The sequence below is a fragment of the Pogonomyrmex barbatus genome, unplaced genomic scaffold (assembly GCF_055798465.1).
Source record: "Pogonomyrmex barbatus isolate J1 unplaced genomic scaffold, ASM5579846v1 scaffold4, whole genome shotgun sequence".
NCBI lineage: Eukaryota > Metazoa > Arthropoda > Insecta > Hymenoptera > Formicidae > Pogonomyrmex > Pogonomyrmex barbatus.
This window is the reverse complement of record NW_028297138.1, coordinates 7,411,016-7,435,586: the sequence shown is the minus strand read 5'-3', so window position 1 is coordinate 7,435,586 and position 24,571 is coordinate 7,411,016. Positions and strand designations below refer to the sequence as shown.

Here is a 24,571-nt window from a genome sequence, read left to right as displayed (position 1 = left end):
AGGATACCTCAAATATAAATGCACGATCTAAATTCTGGAGGCGTTGGAAATATTTATAAGCCACGAAAAGCCATCGACCAAGCGATTGATCGAGGACCAGCGATTTATACGTCGTTATAAAAGTTTGTATCTCACCTCGTCGTCGCGATAAATTCTTCAATAACTTTGACGAAGTCGGCTTATGGGTGTCGCCGCGTCGCATACACCGTGCTACTCTCTCAACCTATGGACTGCAAGTCCAAGTTTTCCGCCGCGCCCATCATATTTTATAAACATTCTTTTAAGTGGATCTGAAAGGTGCCATTAAGGCTGAAAGGCTAAAAACATGGGTTGAGAGATGCGGGAAAGTAACGTCATATCTTAGATCGATACATTTCCGCTCAAATGATTGCGAAATTTTACTGGAAGATTGAAAAAGATAAAATCTGTCTTTTTTTTTTTTGAGCTAGCTTATTGAGAAGTTTTACTCATACGACAATAAACAAAAATTTTAATAGAGAATAAAAAATTTTAAAGAGAGCGATTATCTTTTTAAAATGTGTGCAACTAATTGCCTGATGATAGAATTAATCTTGCGCATTTAAACACCTACAAAAGTTAACCAACAAAATTATTTCGTAACGCTGTAAGTTTTACGAGAATATGGTGGTTGCGGCGAACCTTTAAGCTCCTGTACAAGACACCTGCTCGGAGAGTCTATGCCTAACTACAAAGAACTTTCATAACTTACTTGTTTGAGATTTTGCTGCGGAGAAGCGTTGCGGATAACGGACACTAAGAAATATGGTGTACGGAGAACGTTACGGGATATAATGAAGCATCGCGAGAAGCAAGTGCATCTAATTTCGACGCATCCAACTCGCAGGCATTGTTTTCTATACTATATATATGACCTGATAGACAGATTTTATGGCATATTTTCCTATTAATAATATTGATGATGATGGATATCGTTGAAACTTTTAACGCGATATTAACTTTTAACAAGCCACTCATTTCTCAAACTTCATCCCCATGCAACAAAGCTTTTATTCTATCATCATCCTTCAATATAACAGATTATGTAGAATGCAAAAATGTTTAAAACAATAACTAATTGATATATATTATGTTATGCATCTTAATAATAATGAAATTAGAAACCTTGCTATTTATTGCTTGTTTCCAGTATTACGATTTAAAAAAATTAATGAAGCCAATTTAGTGAAACCACTGGAACCTCTTTAGTCTTGTATGATAAAATATTATGTAATGCATATGAATTTTTACTTCGATAGATAATAATAGCGATTATATTTACTGAAATTGATAAAATAGAGATTTTGGGGACACAATATTGTTTCCTACTGCCGACATGGTCAGTCGGTCGTCGAGCTTGCAGAGCTTTGCAGAGCTTTCGCAAGCTTTATTTACGTCAGTCGGTAAAACTTGCTTTCAACTGATCTTTTGTAAATAAATTTCTCGTATAATATTTAGAAAATTATTTATTAAAAAAATGCCAAAGATAATGGATTGACATTTTTTGACAACATTTTTTTAATTAAAACAACAAAAACTTATAATTTTAGAAAAGAGTAGAGTCTTAATTAAAATTTTTAGGAGAGAAAAAGAAAGAACTCTGAAGCGTAGAAATACAATCTTTATTTTAATATCAATATTATTCTATTCTTTTCTTATAGTCTTATAATACTGACATAGATTTATTCAGCGGGTTCGCATTTATAACAATAATGTATTAATCAAAAGCACGTATTTTGTTGAGATCGAAGTACATGTTTTAGTTTGCCATCGAAATGTGTGTACACATTGACGCACATTGACGCGATGTAAACTTAACATTGGCCGAAAATGAGTTTCATAGAGAATAATTTTGCCACATGTGAAGGAGGAAACTGACAAACATTACGCAGAAGTCAGTAAAAGCTGCGTAATGATTGGTACGTGCCGCATTCCATTGATCGTGATGAACAGCAGCTTGTTTTTCACCTACAATTCAAAAGGGACAAATGAGATGTCATCATTATATGTACGATATTATTATGTCTTATTAACCGAAAACGTTTTCTCGAAGCTGTTTTCATTACGCTTATATTCCGATTTCTGTTCCTTACAATTTAGTTGCAAATAGCGAACTATCTTGACGTAATACATCTTTATAAATATTATTTATGTTCATTAGATCTCTTTTGTAAGATGTTTATTTTTTTAAGAGAAATAAGAACGTTCGAGGAAAAATACAAAGCCATTTACATTCGTTAATTCCGCGCGTTCGATGATTTTTTTTTTTTATTTAATTTACCATTTAGGACGTGAATATGCACCGCGGTCGTGCTGAATTGGCTTACTGAGCACGTATATTCCCCGCTGTCAGTCTTTTTCGCTCGTTCGATGTAGAGCCTCGTCACCAGATCCTCGTTCGACCTGAAAAATCGGTTGCTATATTTCGTGTCGCCATACGCGTGCATGCAGTGTTCGGCGCTAGTATCTATAATCTACTAGCTTCCGTCCGCTAAATTTTAACGATAAAAAAATAAAAAACAACGCGGAGATTAAGAATACGTAATCTTCTCGGACGGTGTCCGAGCTGCATTATGCGTATCTTTACGTGCGTCGAAAACGTAAAGACATATAAATATTCCACGGAGATGTCCAGCGCGAACTGACTTACGGACGTTGAATAAAGAATTATACCGTAAATCCAAGCTCCGGCGTAGCCGGATCGCCTGTATCCGACACGGACGCAAATAGCTTTTGAATACCAATTCAACCCGAACTTGAGGCGCCGCGATAAAATTCGCCGCGAGATCGCTCCAGTTCTGTCCCGGCGAAAGAGAGATAAATTTTCGACGCGTGTCGTAGCGAGTCTCGAGACGATCAATCGCGGGCGGTTGCATCGCGTACAAAGCGTACGCTATCGCGCTCGTCAACGCGTACGCCCTCCGGGTTTAGGGGAGGATAAGACCCGATCTACGTGTATCTACGAATAGACAATATCTCCGTACGTCCGCGCACGTGCACGTGCAAATCGAGATGCAGCCGTATATCCGTATCTCCGGGAGAGCTCGTCTTCGATCCATCGTCCCGGCCCGCGATATATACGCTCACCCATTAATGTGATAAACGTTGATGTGATCCGGCAGCATTTCGCCATTTTTCCGCCACACGGGATGCGGCACCCTCGAGTCCGGGCAGGACGGCCGGACGACGCAGGCTAGCTCGATTCCGCTTCCGGTTTTGTAGTATCGGTCCCGTAATTCATGTCTGGCCTCGTCGATGATTCTAATATCCGGCGCTGTAAAGGCACAGATGTACCACTGAATTAATCCTTGTCGTTGATGAAGGAGCAACTTTTCCGTATTTCATTTTTTTATCTTTCTTTCTCTTTCTGTCATCCTCGATTAAGTATTATGAATTGACACGTTTAATTTTTAAGATATTAAAAATAATTTAATTTTTTGAGATATTTAAAGTTACTAAATATTTTAAAAAACGAATTGTCGCATTATTCGCATAAAATTTATAATATCGAATGTTGCGAATCATGTCATTTTAACAATTTTTGAAAAGAGTCTCTGCCTTTTTACACATTTGCGTATCATTTTTCGCAATTTGCGGAGTTATGAGCAATTAATATTTATATTTCATAATTGAACCGAAAAAGAAAATATCGCTAGAAGGCACCGGGAATGATGAGCGCGGATCGGCACATGCAGACGTATTTGTTGAGATGCCAGGGAAGAGAGGTAAAATAAAGTTGCATGTTGTAAAGGTGCATCGTTGCAACGAGTCGCACTACGTGATACAACTGTGCCTGGTTTGTTTCCGGGCGGGATGCCGCAAGATATTCTCACGGTAATTGAATCTTTACGAGGGCGGAATTTAAATTCGCGACTACGCCGTTTAGGTGCGCCACGACAGTCGGCAATTCGCAAACGTAGGATTTGGCGTACTGAAATGGAAAACAATGCATGCATCTCGCGGCTACCGAGTGTCACGGTTATTATACCCAATGCTTCGTAATATATCACGCAAAAATATCCGGAAGGTACACGTAGATTTCAGAACTGAAAGGTTACATAAAAAGTATAAATACTCTACAAACCGATATAGAATTCTATGATTTATTCTCTCACGCTTTTTATCACCTCCGCTTCTTCGTAGAATATAGGCAGAAATAAAACATGCACGATATATATTGATTACAGAAACAATAGAAATAGAATACGTGAAATCGCTTTTAAATTGATCAAATATGACTGAGATAATTCATATATATATAATTTATCTCGAAAAAGCTCTCTCTCTCTCTCTCTCTCTCTCTCACACACACACAATATAATATTAAAAATCTATTATGTAATTTTCTTTATTTATGCAGAAATTTTAATTTTTCGTCACGTTTCGTTGAGCATTATTCCGCGGCATCGTACTATATTTCCTATGTTTATATCCGCGAGTTAATACCGCACTGCTCCCGTAACTATTTATTTTTCGTTACGCAAATGTATTCGCAAGCGGAAACGTGCATGCCAAGCGATCGCGAGTGCTTCCATTTTTTAGTGTGAATTGCAACTGATGAAAATGGAACGGTTCGATAGACAGGTGGAATTGTTTTTTTTTTTTTTAATGTAAAGAAAACGAACTATATCTTCTATTACTTACATGGGGTAAAGTTTTAACCGTTAGAAATTTGTTAAACTAAAAATCGTTTATTAAATATTTTTATTTATCTCTAAATCAATTGTTGCCTCATTTTATTTATACGGGAAATCGTTTAATCTTTTGCATTCGTTCTTATCTTAAAAATATATAGAATATATATTATCAATTTTCATTTCTCTAATTGAAAATTATAAAAGAAACAATAATTATAAAAAAAAATAATATATAATATTGGAATGTAAAACCCGTGAACAACGTAGGGTTATCTAACAAAGCAAATAAGGGTTTTATGGAACCCCCCCCCCCGTTGTATAATCACTGAAAGATTTTACGACATTGGCAAAATATATCGTTAACTTCTCTCACGTTTCCGCAATTTAGAAGTTGTTATGTCTGCGCTGTTACCTCATTATCGACGCAACATGTTCGTATCGGGTAAATTATTTTTGTATCTCTATATCCGCAGTTCTGCCCGCGATTCCTTTTATTTCCTCGTAAAAACATGACATTACCAAGAACGGTGACGTTCGTGACCAGCATTCTTGGCGGATGCGTATTCACTTGGCAAACGTACACTCCGTGATCTTCCCTCCGTACGCCGGAGATGGCCAATCTCCAGTTGTTTGGATACTGAAAGCTCACGCTGTATCTCGAATCCGATATGTGGGTAGTATTACCGAGAGTTAAGAGGGATGCCCAATCGATGTTCTGTCGCAACCACATTACCTGGAGTTCGCGAAAATATTTACTGATTGCGGGAGAAAATTGGATTGTGCGGCGCGCAGAATGCAGTAGTAGTCGTAGTACGAGTATGATCAGACAAGTCGTTTATAACAATAACAGTAACAACAATAAAAACAGAACTAGTAGAAAACGCCATTCTATAATACGATAATTATTGTCCGCATAATATATTAATATTAATTTATTAATAAAAATAATTTTAATTGCGAATACACTTGAGTATAAAACTATTTTGCCCTTCTAATTATTTGAAATAGCGTTGATACGATTTCAGTGACATTAAATTAAAAACATACGGGTTTAAACACGCGACTAAACGAAATTCTGATATGCACCTTCTTCCCAGAGAGCATTGCGACGCGGCAATCAAGATAAGCTGTTGCTCCAAGATGCAGCGCCACATTTTGCGAGCCGTTGATACCCTGGCCGTCTGCATTTTCAAAGTATGGATCCCAATCCGTGACACGATGATGCCTCAAACGTGGAATTCGTAAGGGCGGCAGATTGGCGATTACTTCTGAAACATATCGTTAAACGATTTTATCAAATTATTTCTTTGCTTTTAAATTATCGAACCTATGTCAAAATTATGTCGTTTTCAAAAATTGTTAGCATTAAATACTAACGATTTCCTATTTGCATTTCAGCGTTACCGTGTCTAAGCTCTTTAACGTATCGATTAGCCTTTAAGTGAGGTTTGTGATTGTTAGCGATATAGGTAGACGCGTGGATAAACAATAGAACTACTCCAAGAGACAATCTTGACAAGATTTTCACGTAAGCCGCCGACATCCGTTTTGAATGGTGCGGCTATAATGGATTCTCGCGAAAACACGAGATTCGCATTGAAAAACACGAAAAACAGAAATGTTATGTAAGTTATAAAATAAATTGTGTATTCACTTTGCCAATTTATATCTTCACTATCTGCTTTTCTATTCGAGAACGAAAAACATTACATATCGAAGTGCTTTCCCAGATTTGAGCGTCTTATCGAGTTCATCATGTTCTTTCCTTTGCAACAAGTTTAAAACTGTCTTATGCAAGATTTCCCCGAAATAAAGAATAAAGACGCTCTTTCCCTCCATCCTATATCTTTTTTAATTTTTTTAACGATGCAAAGTACAAAAGTAATAATTTTAATTATCGTTAGAAAGAATTTTACGTTTTTGTCACAGGGATTTGTAAACAAAACAATCACAAGAAAATAAAGAGGCGCGACATAAAATTGCAGCCGCATAACCTTTTGACCTTTTATTTCGCACGTTTCGTAACCGCGCGAAGGTTCTGCTCGAGCTTGCGAAGCACTCAGAAATTTTACGGATACTTGAAATACAAAAGGTACAATTATGCTGTAATGGTGAGCAGGTGGCTTTACCGCAACGAACGACACAGCGTTGGAAAGTTGCGGGTAAGATTTCCACCATACTTTGGTCTGACGTCATTTCTTCATTGCACTTTACGTATTGTTCTACAATTCGTGCGAATTTCTGAAATTTTTACACGGAACGCATACTTTTCAAGTGATATAAAATATCAATTATTTAAATACCGCAATGGCGCAACGAATAAATATATCGTACGAGAAACAAATAATATAATTGATAAAATATAATATTAATTTCATTCTTCTCTTACAATTAAACATCCTCCACAATACGTTTATTTCAACTACCACAAGGTGAATTAACATTAGTGATTCTGAAATTTAAACTTGAAGGTTTTTTCACGACTAGAAATTTGTAAAACTTCACTAAAACAGCAGAGGAGTCATAACTCTTCAATCTCTCACGTAATCCTGAAAAAGGCATTTGCTAGAGAATCTTTCGGGTCCGTGAACGACCGACATGTTTCTTGGTGAGTGTGGTAACGGCGCTTTCTTACGATCCGGAAGTCCACCGAGGTCAATCCCTGATTTTCTTCGTGGCTGTCGAAAGCTCGGCTACCCAATACTGCGAGGTTGCGTAAAGAGAGACAGGGTCGTACGATTTTACAGAGCCGCGGAAGTTCATCTTTTGTTCTCTTTTCAGACACAAAAGCAGATTGTCCACCGTCATATACACAGCTTTACGAGATCGCGGAAATTGAAAATCTATTCCTCCTTACTCCGTGCAATTTCGGAATAATCTTCACGGCAGTTGAAGAGAAAAGATGAGACATGAAAGTTCAAAGGAAACGCGAAATGGTAATACATTGTCGAGAGATGATGACAACATCGCGAGCTGAACTTCTTGAAAAAAAAAGGCGGAGAATAAGTACAGTATTTCTGGCAGAGTGCACGACAAAAGCCCTTTTGAATTAATCTAGGTCAGGCAAACAATCAGATCCATTTATGTGCTCCATTTCTCTCTTAATTTACATATCCCATATAGTTATTTCCTATTTTTATTTTTTTTTGGTTGTTTCAAGTAGCGGTAAAATTAGACTTTTATAACACGTTTACGTCAACAGATAATTTCAAAGAATCTTTTTTTCTTGAAGAAACACGTCTACAGTGTCTAGGCGTTAGAAATACATGTACACATATACATTTCAATATTTTCTTTGATATTGTTAAAGTGCAATTATGATAAATGATTCTTCATCGCTACGCATCTTTAGAGCTGGAATTTCATGACTGATCTGATTTGTTCCGGTCGACGAAGAAAATTACCCATCCGTTATTGATTCGATTATGCGGGAGCGCTCGGGGTTAACGAGAGAGAGAGAGAACTAAATGTCTGCGACACAATGACTACCTTTGTCTCTTTCAGATTTCATAGATCGTACTTTAATCAAATGAAAAAGTTAAGGGATGGACGGCGAAAGAATGCCGACTCATTCCTATCAAAATATCGCGAATCATACGTCTTTGTTCATTAATTTTTGAAACAATGCAATATATCACGAGTCAAATAAATGTCAATAACAATATATTTAATCAAATTATTTGTGCACTGCAATTGATGCATAATATTATACTGTTGTTGCAATTGTTAATACATTGTTAATGATAGATGAAGAGCATTAAGCAGAAAATGTTATTTGTTTATTGATTGAATGTACACAATTCGCTGAAACTAATTTAATATATCTTTATTAATTTATACATCTCTCTCTCTCTCTCTCTCTCTCTCTCTCTCTCTCTCTCTCTCTCTCAGCAATGCATTACACAAATTATTAGTAAAACCACATAATCCGGATATCCCTTTCAGAGGCACAAATAAAATTCATTTATATATCTTTGCGAGTTTGTGATTACAGATCTGTAAATTCAATCTATTTATTGAAATATAAATATATATCGATGGCCGGAAAAATCAAACATGGAATATTCATATTTCGAAAGGTTTAGAATGCTCTATTAATTTATTACCGTCCAATCAGGATATCGCGATCTATAGCGGAGAATTAAATCTAAGTCTTTTAATATCAATTTGATATTTTATATCCGTTAAATCTTTCTTTCGTCTTCTCTGTCTCTGTTCTCTGTTCGTCTTCTCTATTCTCTGTTATTTCTCCCTAGTTTATTTTTACACATTGATTTTCATATACGTCACACTTGATTGATTTTTATACACACATCATAAAAATTTGGCTACTCATTTATTTATAGGGCGAGCTAATTGCTATAGATTTTCCATTATCTTAGGGATAGAAGAAAATATTTATCTGTTACTGTGTATTTGCTGTGTACGTGCGTGTTTTGACAAGAGGTATTTTATTTTTCTTTAAAAAGATATTTTATTTTGATATATTACCTTGACGATTATTTGAAATTCAGATGAAGCTATATGTGAATAAAAAGATCGGAACGCGGCGCGTGAAAGAATTCGCGTGATTTATGTTTCACCACGGCTCGGTGCGAACACTTGCTTTCAATTGAGAATAACGCGGACCTGCGTTTTTAATTATGTTCTAACGCCTCGTGAAAGCTAAGCGGGCATTTCGCGATTCTCTACAAAAGCACAGATTGCGCCTTGCTGCTCGAACGCGATGTATGTAAGCCGGCTTCGAGATTTTAGTTAGCCACTAAAGCGACTGCTGTGCGTTACACGTTCGGCGTATAATCCAATTCGTAAACGCGAATCGACTGCTACATTGGATACAAAACCGTTCCTCTTTTCTTCTTTTTAGTTTAAACACAAACGACGATTCCATTCGCTGTGTGACATTAATCATCCATGAAATGTAAATGCAAAAATGTAAATGCGGACAGGAAAATAAGAAGAAGCTCCAGGAGCCTCAGGTGCAAAAAAACGCAAGCGGACGGTTTCCTTAACGATTGGCATAAAATTTAATGCTATTTACAGTTGGAGTAGTTTACGCAGTCGCAGTCATTACCTGGAATGCGGAACGCATTAATTTAGAGAAGAAAGAAGCCTTACGTTATATTGGATTTCGACAACGTAACGCCGCGAGAACACACGCGATTTTATGTGTAACAAAAAAAAAATCGACTTAAAAAATTGTAAAATATTGTTCGTGCATATAGAAGCTGGATTCAGGTCACATCGGGTACGGTATTAAAAAAGCATTACAGGCCTCTGAATAACGTTCGGCAGATGCGGTAATATTGCGGTGCATCACAATGCGCTTTTGTGTTACGATCGATGTTCTCGTAAGCAAGTTTCAAACCGTGTTACGTGGTATCAATACGCCTACGAAGACGAGCGTTTTTAATAACGCGTGGGGCTGCTCTTGACGACGAGCTCACAAGCGGATACCTATACGATCGAGCGGAACAACTTTAATTAAGAGTGTGTCCATTAGGCATTCGGAAGGCGAATTGTATAATGGAAAAAGTTCGAAATCACTGTACGCGTTTTTCATTAACGCTAATGGGAGGCAGCTGAACCCACAAGCCGGGGGAAATCCGCTCTCTCACGACACGGCGGAAATTGAAGTATTCGCAAAAGTGTTTTATTATCGATCCTCGATGCAATCTTAACTGATTATCGCGGATCCTCTTCTATGTTTCGGACGATAACTCGCAGTCTCGCAGTCATTAATTGCGACGAGACTGTCTTAATTGGGACGCGGAACGAATGTGCCGCTTAAAGTGACCGAATATAAATTCTGCAGTTGTCCGGGGAAAATCAGGTCCCCAAAACGACCTCTGGGTTCGGCTCGAATAATACTCGGTTGGTGTATGCGAGGGTCATAACCCCGGATAATAGGATCTCTGAAAATATTTGGCGTCAGAATTACTAATTCGTCGTGTCTGTGCAAACATTTGTACAATGTGTTATTAGGCATGCATAGGAATTTCATTCTCGCGCTACATTATTCTGCTAAATCACACGGTAATTATATCGCGAGGTAAAGGTGAGATTTTATTGAATAACGAATAACTGCACTTGATCGTTCTCACGTTTTCCGCTCGCCGGAGAAAATTTTACGAGCTTTTTACGAGGCCACGCGCGTCACGTTACGTTCGTATGTACCTTAAAGAGAAGTCTACGATCATCTTTGTCTCATCCTTCTCCTTCCGTATTTTCTTCCGTCGCTCGTGTGCGAATCCGCAAGACGCGCGGTTTCGACTGCATTCTACAATCGAGGTCGCACGACGGCGACGTAATAAATATACATCCACAAGACCATTTGTTTCCGTACATCGCCTTATGGCAAGGATGCTACCCATCGTCGAAGATGCTACCATCCGTCTTGTCGCTCATTTTTCATCGGCCAGTACCAGCCTTGTTGATGCTCCGCGAACCCTCCGTCGAAATGAGACGACGTTTGCGAGTTTCTCATACTTTGTGCTCGAAGCTCGACGTGAATCCAATTACGAAGGTCAGAGGAATGCGTATAAGTTGGACCAGCGTTCGACTGCGAAAAGTTGTACGATGACTTATACAGAAAGAGAGAGAAAAAGAGAGAAAGGAAACGTATAATTTTTTTTTTTAATACAAGTTACGTCGTAATTTGTATAGTACGTATTTAAATTCAATACACATTTTATATCGTCTGCTGCACATGATAATACTTTTTCATATTTTTTTTTTATGACGTATCGTTTTACAAAATTCTTCCAAGATCTTTAAAATTATATGCCAATTGCACGCGGTAGGGCATGAGAAATTTTGCGGTGCAGCAATGTTACACCTAAATTATGGGTCATAAAGAACCGTCGCAAAAGTTATAATTACTCTCATAAGTAATGGAAGGATATAACCTATCAATCAACTGAAAACTAATATTGGGCCAGGTCAACAGTTTATTAAAACGACAAGTTATCTCTTTCGTGATGACAAGTTTTATCCCTCGACAAAGGATACTTGCGGACAGATAACACCACGCCAAATCTAGGAAGATAACATGCTTGCCTGTAACGATGAAACTTTATATGTAATCCGCAAGATAATCCTCACCTCTTCCCCCTCCTGCCCCGATCGATGCGCGATATTAAACCCAACGTGTCAGTAATTCTGTGCAGTCCTTTCCTTGTTCCTGTATCATTGCGTTACCTTGACGTTGCACGTTCAAGTATTTATGCAATTTCTTCTCTCTCATATAACTTACACCATTAAAATTAGCTACTGTAATTGGATTGCTACTTCCGCGATGGAGGAAGAATTTCAATGTACGAATGCGCCTCAGGAACAGAAGGAAGAGCGTAATTTCTGCGTAATTTAATTATATCGCGAAAGTGCGCTCTCGAAAAGTACAGTCGCTTGTCTTTTGTAAGAATTTTGTGAAGTTTTTAAATTACGATTGTTACATTTTTATTCGTCAATTTGACAGTGATAACAATTATTTATTTTTAATTATCAATCCGTATTGTTACTCATGAATATTTTTCAACATTTTTTTTAATATAACATTTTGTTCGTTTGGGATGGCTGTTTTCGGTTTGACTGGGCCTATACAAAAGCATGCATAATGGGACTATGAGAGAGACAATTTCGCAGTGTGACAAATAGGTCAAACGTGCATGGTCAGATTCGCTTCCTGCCACGCATCCACGTGTCTCGTATCTGCACGCTTCATTACAAACCAGAAGTTCGGCATACAATAACCGTCTGTACCTGGTGTCTCGTTATTTCCTTTGATATACTACAAATACTACAATACTCAAATACTACAAAAAGTAGGTTCTCGTCAGTGGCACTACTCCAGTGCCAATTGTTATGTCAATGCGATTCAAAATTTATCGATCTATTTATTCCCGTCAGAGAATCCTACGTCAGAGAGATATAAATATTCTAATATAAGATAGAGATATAAATATAGAGATATACATGAGACATATATACGTATTAAATATGTATGAAACATATATATATATATGTGTGTGTGTGTGTGTGTGTATTAAATCTAGCCCAAGAAATATTTGAAAAGTTGTTCTTAAAAGAGCGTGTAATTTTTAAAACAAGTTATTTTCTCTTGATTTATAAATATAACGGAGGTTCCAGTAAGAAAGAATGAGAAGATTTCATTTTCGATTCCACGACGTTAGTCGTAGTCGAAGTCGTAAAATGCATAGCGCGGATTGGCAACGACAAACTTTGTAAATAGCATGAGACGGTCGGTGTGTATGTGCAGCAGGCTCATGTATGTGTAGCCAACATTTACACGTGCGAAGCTACGTGTGTAAGTGCAGTCGAATGACAAGTCGCCAAACGAGTTTTGAATTGAATATTTCATCGGGTGAACTCCAGGCTTACTATCCAAAGCGACTTTCTCATCTTGACAGGAGCATCAGTATCGCACACGACTAATATATATAAATATATATTGAAAAATAAATGTGCAAAACAACAAATGTATGAGGAACAGTGAAAGCTGCTACAAAAAAAGAAAGATTTATTTTTAAAATAGAAACATCAGAAATTTTCCTTTGCGCTCTTATAAAGCTGCATTAATACAGCGACCGTGGTGATGATTCTTTCAAAGCGCTTGATAAGATTGCGCCGCATTACTTTAAGTGCGGCTTCAGAAAAATGTCATAACGGCGACAAAGTTAAACTTTCATGAAGATTTTTCGTGAGAGTGGGCAGCTGTGTCACTTTAAATAATTTATTATTAATATAATGCGGACGCTGTATTACAAAATTGAATTTACATGTTTAACATGTTCCCGATGAATAAAAGTAGATTATAATTAACAATATGAGAGATACCATAATTAATATGAGCGCAATATGAGAGAAAAGATATAAGTTATGCGTTATGCTCTTTTATATGACTGTGTGATACGAAATTTTTTGACGTTTTAATAAAGTACTTAAATGACGTACGCTAGTTAAACGAGCGTGCGCAACTTTTTTTACGTACTGCTATGAAAGCCTGAAATTTCACTTGTATGAAACGCTCTGGAAACGGTCGACTACAGCAAACGACTCTTTAAAGTCTAATCGGTTCAGCATTGAAATCCGGGATTTGCTATAAAGCTATATAGGACAAATGCACATCTTCTTACTGGTTCTCGACGGAAAAGCCAGCGCAAGCTTCCACAGAAAGTAAATATCCGAACAGTCAAGCTAATACAGATACGAGATTGTAGTCCATCGGAAATCGGACGATGTAGCCGTTCGACGTGTAATTTAGCAATCGTAGCAAATAACGGGGAATAATACCGCCCGTCCACGAACAAAAAGATCCGAAATACCAGTTTCGATGAGTCTCCACTCTCGTATTTTTTTTTTTTTTTTTACACTTTATTGTCAATCGACAGCTTTTTGTTCTCTGGCAGAATCACGATAGGTCGACGTATGCTTTTAGAGTATATTTCACGTTTAAAAATAAAAAAAAATGTAATCACCCTAGACCGCATCACGTTGTGAAATTTTACATGATATCGAAACTTTCCCATGCTTGGTGCAACCAAAGTGCATGAAAATCCAACTAACTTTAGCACCGAAACGAATCACTCTTACGGCTCGGTTTCTCGGCTTAGTCACGTAGTGTTCAACTTTAGAGCGGGTAATTAAACCCAAAGTTCCCAAAGCTCTTCGATTCCGAATTTCTACGCGACGTTTATTATGTTACAACGATGTCAGAGATCATTCGGCGCGATACGTCTGAGATACATTCACAGGTCAATATGCTCAGAACATTTATATATATATATCTATTCTGTACGAATTTATATATATGATACAGATCAAAATTAATTCTTCTTTACATTCCCTCAGAAATCATCCGAATCAATTTGGAAATAAAAATTTGAGAAGTGCTATTATTATTGCAGAAAAAAAGTCAGAAAAAACGGAAAAAGCGGAATGCATCGGGAAAAAAATAGCGAAATAAATAACAGCGACTCGTTCTATTTGAGGCTTTACTCGTTCTGTTTGAGGCTTTACTTTGACTACGTATGAAGAAGTAATTGCGGCATCGGTATCCAAAACGAATTACGTATCGTATCGTTGTGTAACGCACCTTGCGATTGAGTGATATTCCTGGTGATTTTGTGGCTGTTAACGAGCTGCTCGCGCAGGTGTCTGTCGCGATGCCGTGGATAATTGGCGATAACGATCGTGATTGCCGCCAATACGAGGCAGAACCTCGACCCCCATGCTGGTCCTGTCATCGCCCGTCGTACTTCGCATCCCCCGTGGTTTTTGAAATGCAGTCGAGGGTGTTGAAAAGGCTATGATGTATTTGCACGGTTCCCGGAGCTTTCGCTTCGTCCCTGGTTCTGAAAGCCAAACATGAACGCTGAAGGGATATGAGTTATCCGCACGATCTGGATGTACCGTGGATTAAACACAATTAAATTGTTCACATGTAAAGATTAAAATATGTTTAATAATGTGCGATGAATCGATAGATAAATTAAAAATAGAAATAAATTAAAACGATTGAAAAGATCAATAATCCAGAGAATAAATAGAATAAATATTTTTTTTTATCTTCACTTGTATGATGTAAAATTATTTTTTTTAGGAATTTTTAGTATTTTGCATTTACAATGTTTTGCAAAATTAAAAATGACAGAGTGCTATTAAGAAATAAGATCATTTGTACCCTTTATATCGTGTGAAAAATTATATGAAGGAATATTATATATTTGCTCTTCCTATGTTTACAATGTTTTGCAAAATTAAAAATTGACAAAAACCACTAGGATCGATTGTTATTTCTCGCAGTTGCTGCCGCAGTGCGTAGGTTGCATCTATATTGCTTTTGTTCGTATATGTGCAACCCGTCGAGTGGCGCGGAAATAAACGAAAATGGAAGTTACTGTGGACAACGCGCAAGAAAAATGCGACGATGACATCCGAAACAAGTGAGAATTTAGATGCGCCCTAGAAATATATTATTTTATTATCCCTATGCTCTATGCATCTTCCTTTTGCTAAATCCATATTCAAAAGGGGGATTGTATAGCAAACGAAAAGGAAAACGTGCGAAGAAAACGCGACTTCATCTCCGGAAAAAAAAAATACATTTATCTTTCACGGAAAATTTACTAAAAAGCGTTTCTATTTCGTCTTCCAACGATCCAATTTTACCTATAAGTGTCACGTGTTTTTTATCCCGATTATATACGATGGATAGGATAATAAAACGAATGAAGGAGAATAACATTTATGTGCGATATCGCCAAGAGATAGATCGTAGATAAGGATCATAGATTCATTGAATTTGTCGTCAAAATGTAATGTTGATTGCGCAATTACGTCAATGCATAATAAAATAATCTAATATTTATTTATTTATCCAATTTAGAACATGCATACTATAAAAATTGATGAATGTTGTTAGAAATCAACGTCGATATAATTCTGGAATTTATGCAAGAGAAGAAAAAGACACCCCTGTTATGAAATAATTACGCAATTATTTTCGGAACATCGCGTTTAATATCGCTGTAATAAAATTTTCAACTGGCAAATTTCGCTTATCGAATTTCGCTCTGCTTGCTCATAATCTTCTACTGTAATAAGCATAGTTTAACATAAACGCAATATGAGTTCGCAATATTCTGTAATTATGCGATCATTAATAAAATTGCATTAGATATTCTCAGAAACCTAAGCGTTCGATTTTACGTACCTAATGTCACTTTTTATCATGCATAATTTACCTAATATAAAATGATACAAACGGCTAAATATCGGCTAATACAGTCTGATTTGTAAAAATTAAACTTAAAATATTAACACAATTAATAACAGAAGAATCTAGAAATGACCATTATCATTCACGTCGCAAACAATTTGAGCGGCGTTGCCCCGCAGTGATGTTCCTTAAATTTCAGCCCGAAGCAGAGAGCAGCTAATACTCCGCAAATTTTGAATATATTGTTTTCGAAGGCGTTCATGCATCTAATAGAATTGATGTTATGAAGTTTTAGCTCGTTAGACTTCTTCGACAGCATATTCTGGCCGCGGAGATGTAGAACGATTGTCGAAGAGCGAGCGGAGAGAGCGCGTACAGAGAACGGGAGGAGAGAGAGGAAGCAGATACGAAGCGGAAAAGAAGCGAGGTAACACATAGAACTAGTTAGAACTAGAAGGAAAGAGAGTGGCAACACCAGAGTTAGGCAGCCGGAACTTTTGCAGTTTCTCGGGGATTCACCTGGCAGTAAAGCAGGAACTGCTATCTCTATTCGAGAAAGAAGATATAGGCGATCGGGCCGCCTTCGCGATTTTCATCTTGAGATATGCGCCAGCAATCCGGTAGGCGGCTGGATTATTGTGTCCAAATAACAAGGTGAGAGGATTTGCAATGCAAATCTCGCCATTATTGTGCGGGTGATATCCGGCGTGCTTTCTATGCGCGCTAAAATCTCCCCGCGCATTTACCTCCGTCATAGCGAAAAGCATATTCTTTTAATTGTTAATTCGTTTAATAGCAATTGCTTTATACCACCCGCCTGATTATTCCACGACGGTTTTGAATGTTGTTGTAAATGTTTTTGCAAAAGTAAGATTTGAAAGATTCAAAAGTAGCTTTTTATGCACGGGAAATTTTTTCATTTATGAGAAATTTCCCATTTGTCTTGTAAATCTTGTTTCGCGCATTACAATTTTTAATAATTAAATCTATACTGTCTCTGACCTGCTTTTGGTACATGGCATTAATTATTACTTTTTTTTTTTCCTTATATATATTCTTATAATATTAAAAAAAAAGAGAGTCGCATGTTCAGAGACAACAGATGAAACATTTACAAGTTTGTAAAATAATTCACGTGCGCACAACAGCGAGGTATTGCCGATGGCTGTGGTATCGCAATATGTGCGACTTTCAAAGATTTTCTCCGGAATAACGATACTGCTTTTCGGCTTTGGAAGTAGTGCGGAATCCGTTATAACGTTGCAGGAAGTCGTTTTCCACTGATATTTATGACATGACGAATCGCGTAACTTACTGTTGAAACCGCAGCTGATGAACGAACTAGCTTGCTGCGCCTTTCCTCCATTTTATTTCCACACAATATAAATGTCTTTAGTAAGTTGCATTTAGCGTGTTTTTTGCCATACAATTTTTGAAAACATTTGCAAGCGTCTGCAATCATAGTTAGTAGAAAAAAAATTGAATAAAGAATATTCTAAAATTCTTTTATTGTTTTATATAAAATTCTTTTATTTTATTTAAAAGGTTCTAAAATTATTTTTTATATAATTTATTCTTATATTATTTCTTTATGTTTTATATCATTTTCAATAATTTTTTGATATCTCAATTCTTCTTAGATTTTTTTTTTTTTTTAATAAATCTTCTGTCATGCAATAAGTAATAATAAATCCGAATCCATTATTTTTTAACTGCATTTAATTAAATTAATTTCCAGGATATGTCAATAATTCAATATAATTCAATTGTTATAATACATCGGTGTAAACTGTTCTAAATATAACTTCGTGCGTGCAACATCACGTGCAACACGTTGTGTCGTGTTGTCATTACAATTAACAATGGGATTGGTGGAGACAAAAGCCGCCGCATTATTAAGATACGGTATCATTTAAGCTATACGGATCGTTGAAATAATACCAACCCCTTCTCGGCGTAACTAAAGCAAGATTACGGGCAAAAGCTTTCGTTATTTCTGCGCATAATGTACATCATCATACATTCCCCACGTTAGCTCCGCTTTAGCTAGAACAATAAATGAGAAAGCGAAAATATTCTTTCTCCCTTCGTTTTTCCTCACAAGAACAATTTCTCGCGCTCTGACGACGTGTCGAGTGAAAAACAATGTGCGAATTTGCGAGAGGCAAAGGGAACGACGATTGTTCTGATAACTCGTTCCCTCCCCGTGCTCATTTTATATCCGTCTTTCTCGAGATTCGCTTCGAGCGATTCGACTTCCATCCTCCTGACTCTCTCCGCCCTCCTGGCAAAGGACTTCTGGCGGAGGACTCGACTCGTCGGATCTCGCGGGAATTCAACTCGCATGACACGTCTTTGAATCGATCGATCTTCGCTCGCCGCTCATGATGTCACGTTGCAACCGTCCCGGTTGCGACCGAGGAAGAAACGCAATTGGGAAAACCACGCGAGAGACTTACGGGGACACGTGCGCCAGCGAGTTCTGTAATTTTAAAGCCCTGTCCTAAACCGCAAGTAACCTAAAGTACAGTGTACAGTTCTGGTGTGTTTACGACGAGGACGACGAGGCGTCCGCTCCACGGAAGTAATCACGATCATTTGATGAATTACGTTAATGAGGTAAGCTGGTCAAAACGCATGTAAGCGCACTGACTCTCGATAAATCATCGTGAGCGACGTGCGCTACTTAACGTCACAAAATAAAAAAAAAAAAAAAAGGAAGAGAAAAAGTAAAAGAAAGAAAAAGATTTAGAACGCTAAATAGCTTAAACATCCTTGCGATCGATGGTAATACACGAAACGGGGAGGTGGGGGTTAATGACGGAAGTGCGAAATGTTCGGGAGAAACTCGCGAACAAAAGAGGGATATGTTACGGTCAGATCGTATGTTATTCCAGTCTCGTAAATGACAACTAATTGCTATATACCTATAATGGCAGGCTGCATAAATTCAAGTATTGTGCGCGTATAACCCGGCGAAAGAGCCATTCATCATCCGTTCGTTTTATCGCAAAACTTCTTTGAAAGAAAAAATGGAGGGAAAAATTTGTCAGAGTTCGTTTGAAATTTCGGCTCGGAGATCCTGGGATGTTACAAAATTGATGGGATACTAGCATTTCCAGAATTGGTACAAAGTGCAAAGAATTCTTTTGTAATGCTAGCGCAAATTATTACATACCCTTTACGCTTTTTATTACATGGGTTTAACACATCGGGAAAGGCGCGTTAACGAAAAAAACAAACGAATGCTTCAAATAAGATATAACTTTAACTGTTTAACGCGATTTTCATATCGTGTTATTCGTGGATATCTGATAACAGGATTAAAATTATTAAGGGTTATTGATGAAAATCGAATATGGTACGAATAATCGAACAGCGACGATATAACTTCACGTTCTTGCAATATTTTGATATAAATTTAATGCAATTGTAATCATTTATTTTCTGACGTAATTGTTTACTGTCCGAGAGCAGCTCTCCTTTCGTAACGGGAAAAGAAAAATAATTCAATCTCCCTGTGTAGCGTGAAGAGAGAAACTTTCGTCTTATGAAATCTGTAGAGATTTCAGTGCCAGAATTGTGTAGTACCTCGCCAAAGAGCAATCGATTTACGAGTCGGTAAAAATGTCGAGACATTCTTCATCGAGTTAATACTGCCGTAGCAATAATAATCCGCCGAAATCACCTACCGAAATCTGACAATGTCGCGACGCACGTAATTCGAAGAGTATTTATTTGATTACGTGCAATTTATTGGAGTAGCTAATATGTTGTAGTACCTTCCTTCCCCTTCCCCTCCCGCGGATTAGTCGCGATCGTCATTAATCACGCTGATTGGAGCGAGACTCAATCTTGCTGTGTGTCCGATTTACCGTATGCGTAAATTGTCGGAAAATTATGATTAATAAATTACACCGTTCGACCGACGTTCGACACAAATATACGATATACACGCGGTATCAATGTGTATTATCTCTCAGGATAACGTCGTGGAATTGAGTTTTTAATTAAAATCGTGTTCTTTTCAGGCGCACTAGCTAGTTCGATTAATGAACTTATCGGCGAATCGTATTACGAGATAATCCACTGGAGAGTCGTAAGTTGCTAAAGACATGATCCGAGATATTAACGATTCCTAGTTTGCAAGTATAGTTTCTCAGTAATAATTGAAGTTTATTATTACGCACGTCGAATGAAATGTTATTGTCTCGTATTTTCATTAAGTGAGAATTAGAAATAATTTTACGTTTTGCATAATTTTTTTAAATAAATTTTTTTTTTTAATTTAAAAAGAGAGAGCGAAAGAAAAAGATTATAATGATAAAAGTAGGAAGAAACTATAAGTAGGAGAGTTTAGAAAAATTTATACCATCTATTCGCTTTATATTAAATTTAAAATTTAAATTTAAATATATAACAGAATATAGAACGATGTATTTACATAGAATTAACGAGATTATCGTGCAATGTGTATGTTTTAAGAAATGTGTCGACGCGAACTTTCGATACCATCCGCGCGCGAGCCGGCCTGCCTGATCGATGTGCTCCACGTGGAGTCCATTTCGGAGCGAACTGCACGTACATTGATCAGGCATGAAAATCGGAAGCAAACGGAAGAACAATGGCTACCACGATGAAGATGTATGCACTCGGAAGAAAGAAACTAGGGAAAGCGAGCAGGGAGTAAGAAATCTTACGGACACCTCTCGTTCACGTGCAATCGAATCGAGACGGTTTCCCGGCCGACCTTTTGTTCAAGCGTGGTTTATCAGAGAATACTTTAAAAGGTCGATCCGGGTCAGTCCTTTGCCATTTAGAGCAAAGACGGAGTAGAGCCGGTCCTGTATCCAGAAAGCGTATCATTCGTCTGTATCCGGGGATGTATGCCCGACATTTAGCAAGGGTGGCACGTATCCCTGGTCTCCTTGGTAGTACATCGAATTTATCGTTGAGATTATCGGGTACACGAAACCCACAACATGTAAGCTATTTTTCGAGAACCCAAAAAGGAAAACCGCTAAATATCATCCGAATTCATTTATATCTTTTTTTTTTATTTTTTTTTATTTATTTAAATGTTGCGCACGTCTTGCAAGATATAAAAAAGAATTTAGGAAATACGTGATCAGAAATTTTATCGAATATAAAATGTATTTATATATTCGTATTTCTGAAATCAGAACGTCGTTTTCTTAACCCGAATAAGCAACAATGCAACTTTGTCGATGAGACTATGTCAACTTGACTTGCAAGAAGAACTTCCCCTTCCTAAGCGCATTAATGTAGATTAGTTGGAAGATTCTGATATCCTTGCAGCTAGGATTGAAAGTCTGTATCTAGATAATCCAACAGAGATGAGGAAGATAAATAAGAAGATAAATCGAAATGATATGTTTGCAAGCTAGTATATCATTTTTATCGTAATATAATTTAACTTAATGCGAACCTCTTCGTCGCGCTGCTTCCACAAAAATGATAAAAAAATTGTGATATAACATTATTATTGCAGTCATCATAATTCTTGCACGCTTCAAGTTATTTCAGTATCCAATTTATGGATGCCAACCGTGCGATCTATAGAGTCGATGAATTTTAATTATAGCGCCGTTGTTGTTTTCATCATTGCCATTTAATGCGATTTGTTCGCGTAGACGTACACATCTACGATGGAAATTGAACGGCTGGCTTACGATCTCCGTCTCTTGTACTGAATCATTTACATAGGAAGACGGATAGGACGGATCGTTGATCGTGTCAACCATTATTCGTCGTGGCACGTGAAATCGATTATAGGAAGCTGCAATGTTCGTTATCGGCAGATATGCATCATTCAGGAGAATAAAATTTTCAGAAAATGCAGACTCGTTGGCGCTTAGTTGTGTGTCTCGAATAAATGCATTTCAACATCAAAATATTATCACGCGAACTCAAATATTATTTGATCATATCATTTAAATTAGTAATTCTAAAACTACAAAAATTCTTGAAAACGTATTATTTCGTTGGAGACCTATAATACGCCTTGCAGGCAAACTACTCCGAGGCATGTTACATAATTATTCGTATATTAAAATTTATATACATTTTGTTTATTTTGGATTGTAATACTTTTAAATATGTTTTGTTATATGTATAAAAAATATTTTAAAAAAGTTTAAAAATTTTAATGCTTTATTACGCTATATTTTTTCAATAGTTTTAATCAAATTTTAATCAAACAGAAAAATCGAAAAATATTTAAAGATAACTGAAAAAGACACGAAAGTAAAAATTAAGCTTTTAAGTTGGCAAATGCTGAACTAACAATTTATCTAATTTTGAACGAGTAATTAACATTTTTGTACTGAACAATCATAAAAAAAAGTCAGAAATAAAGTCAGAAATTTTAAGAATATGACTTATAATGACAAAGAAAGAAGAGTTATCTTGCTTACTTAAAAACCACAAAAAAATTTAACCATTAAAAAAGTTTTGCTACATACATTTCTTTTGTTATTTTTAAATTGTTATTTTATATAATAAAAAAAATATATTAATATTTATTTTTTTAAAAAGACCGATAAATATATTGCAATTACTGCAACTTAAATTATCTTCCACATTTTTTGCTAACATCCAACAAACAAAGTAATTAACCAGCTTGTAACAAGCTGCGCTTGGACAAAAGCAGAAACCGTAATTAGGTGTTGCATATGGCTAACGTTTTTTATTGATCTCCATGTATTCATACATAGTTATTGTTGATTACTATAAAATTATTTACTGTCAATTACAAACCTTTTTTGTATTTATTCAACAAAAGAAAATCTCTTTCAAAATTCATGAAATTTATTACACAAAGGAAATAATTATTTGCTTATCTGTGCGTCTTCTCGCTGATTTGTTATGAATCAAATGTGCCTACGAGTTTATCTGTCAAATCGATTACTTTTTCCACTCACCCCAGCAGAAATCTGGCAGTCCTAATTTTACATAAACGTTGCAATAACGATGACAAAAACTAACTTTGTGACGTAAAGAGTAAACCACTCCCGGTTGGTACAGCACGGGCGGCTGGCGACTGACTGCTGCAGAGTTTGAACGCTTACGATTCTCAGGGCGACCTCTGCAACTTCCACGTGCTTGCAATGGACACGCACTGGCGCCATCGCAATATATATATATATATATATATATATATATATATATAAGATGCTTATAATTTAATAAATTTAACAAACAAGATGACAATTTTTTTAATACGATTTTCTTCGTGGCCATTCTCCTATTTAAAAAAAAAAGTCAAAATGGATCACTGAGATATATATATATATATATATATCTCAGTGATCCATTTTGACTTTTTTTTTTATCGTATTAAAAAAATTGTCATCTTGTTTGTTAAATTTATTAAATTATAAGCATCTTAAGATAATTCTTCTTTTCTTCATTCTAAGAAGATTATTAAACTCTTATACTTGTTAACTTTGATCTTTCTTTTCTGCGTACTTTTAATATTCTGAACTGTTATCTTAAACTGTTATTTTAAAAAATGGTGTCTAACATGGTGTATTACATCTAGTATAAATTACAATGGTGTATTACATCTAGTATAAATTATATAGACATATCACTAAAGAGATCTCTGCTAGTGTAAGTTAGATTAATAACTTATGTAAGTCATAATATCCAATAATTTTATAATTAGTATAATTTATTAGACATTATTGTAATTTATTACAAGTAAACGATATTAAAAGTCTTATAAAAATATTGCACTTTAAAAAAGAGAAAATATGGAAATATTATATCATACTAATATAACATTTTCATATTTAGTTGCTTAAGATAATGTTACATAAATGTATAATGATTTACAATATGCTAATAAAATTCACTTATATCTTTTGATTATACTTTAAAATATATTATAAATAACAAGCGTCCTACTTTAATGACATACATGTTTTTGATCAAAACATCAAAAAAGTCTTTCTTTATCTTTTTATTGAATAAATACATTATTTCTAAATCAATCATCACTCATCATTACTTTATATTATTATATACTGTATTACTTTTATATTACGCTTATGTATTCTATTATTTTAACAAATATATTCAATTTATATTCCTTAATATTTTGAATGTTAATATTAGCGTCTTTCTTTCTAAAATTCTTTCTATTAAATTT

General features: G+C 36.1%; 1 protein-coding gene across 4 annotated transcripts; it reads right to left on the bottom strand.

The window, feature by feature from the left end:
• Positions 1 to 1,626: 1,626 nt before the first annotated feature.
• Positions 1,627 to 23,490, bottom strand: LOC105425726 (zwei Ig domain protein zig-8). Of its 4 annotated transcripts, none has more exons than XM_011636617.2 (7): positions 23,340 to 23,490; positions 14,770 to 15,028; positions 5,742 to 5,923; positions 5,175 to 5,388; positions 3,106 to 3,292; positions 2,300 to 2,421; positions 1,627 to 1,986 (listed from the first exon to the last, which is right to left on the bottom strand). In XM_011636617.2, the coding sequence occupies exons 2-7, from the start codon at positions 14,918 to 14,920 to the stop codon at positions 1,856 to 1,858; spliced, it is 987 nt and encodes a 328-aa protein (XP_011634919.1). In that variant the 5' UTR covers positions 14,921 to 15,028; positions 23,340 to 23,490; the 3' UTR covers positions 1,627 to 1,855. The 4 variants fall into 4 exon arrangements, with proteins under 4 accessions (XP_011634919.1, XP_011634921.2, XP_011634920.1 ...); XM_011636619.2 differs by having other exon boundaries at positions 2,346 to 2,421; XM_011636618.2 differs by having other exon boundaries at positions 5,742 to 5,920.
• Positions 23,491 to 24,571: the final 1,081 nt, after the last annotated feature.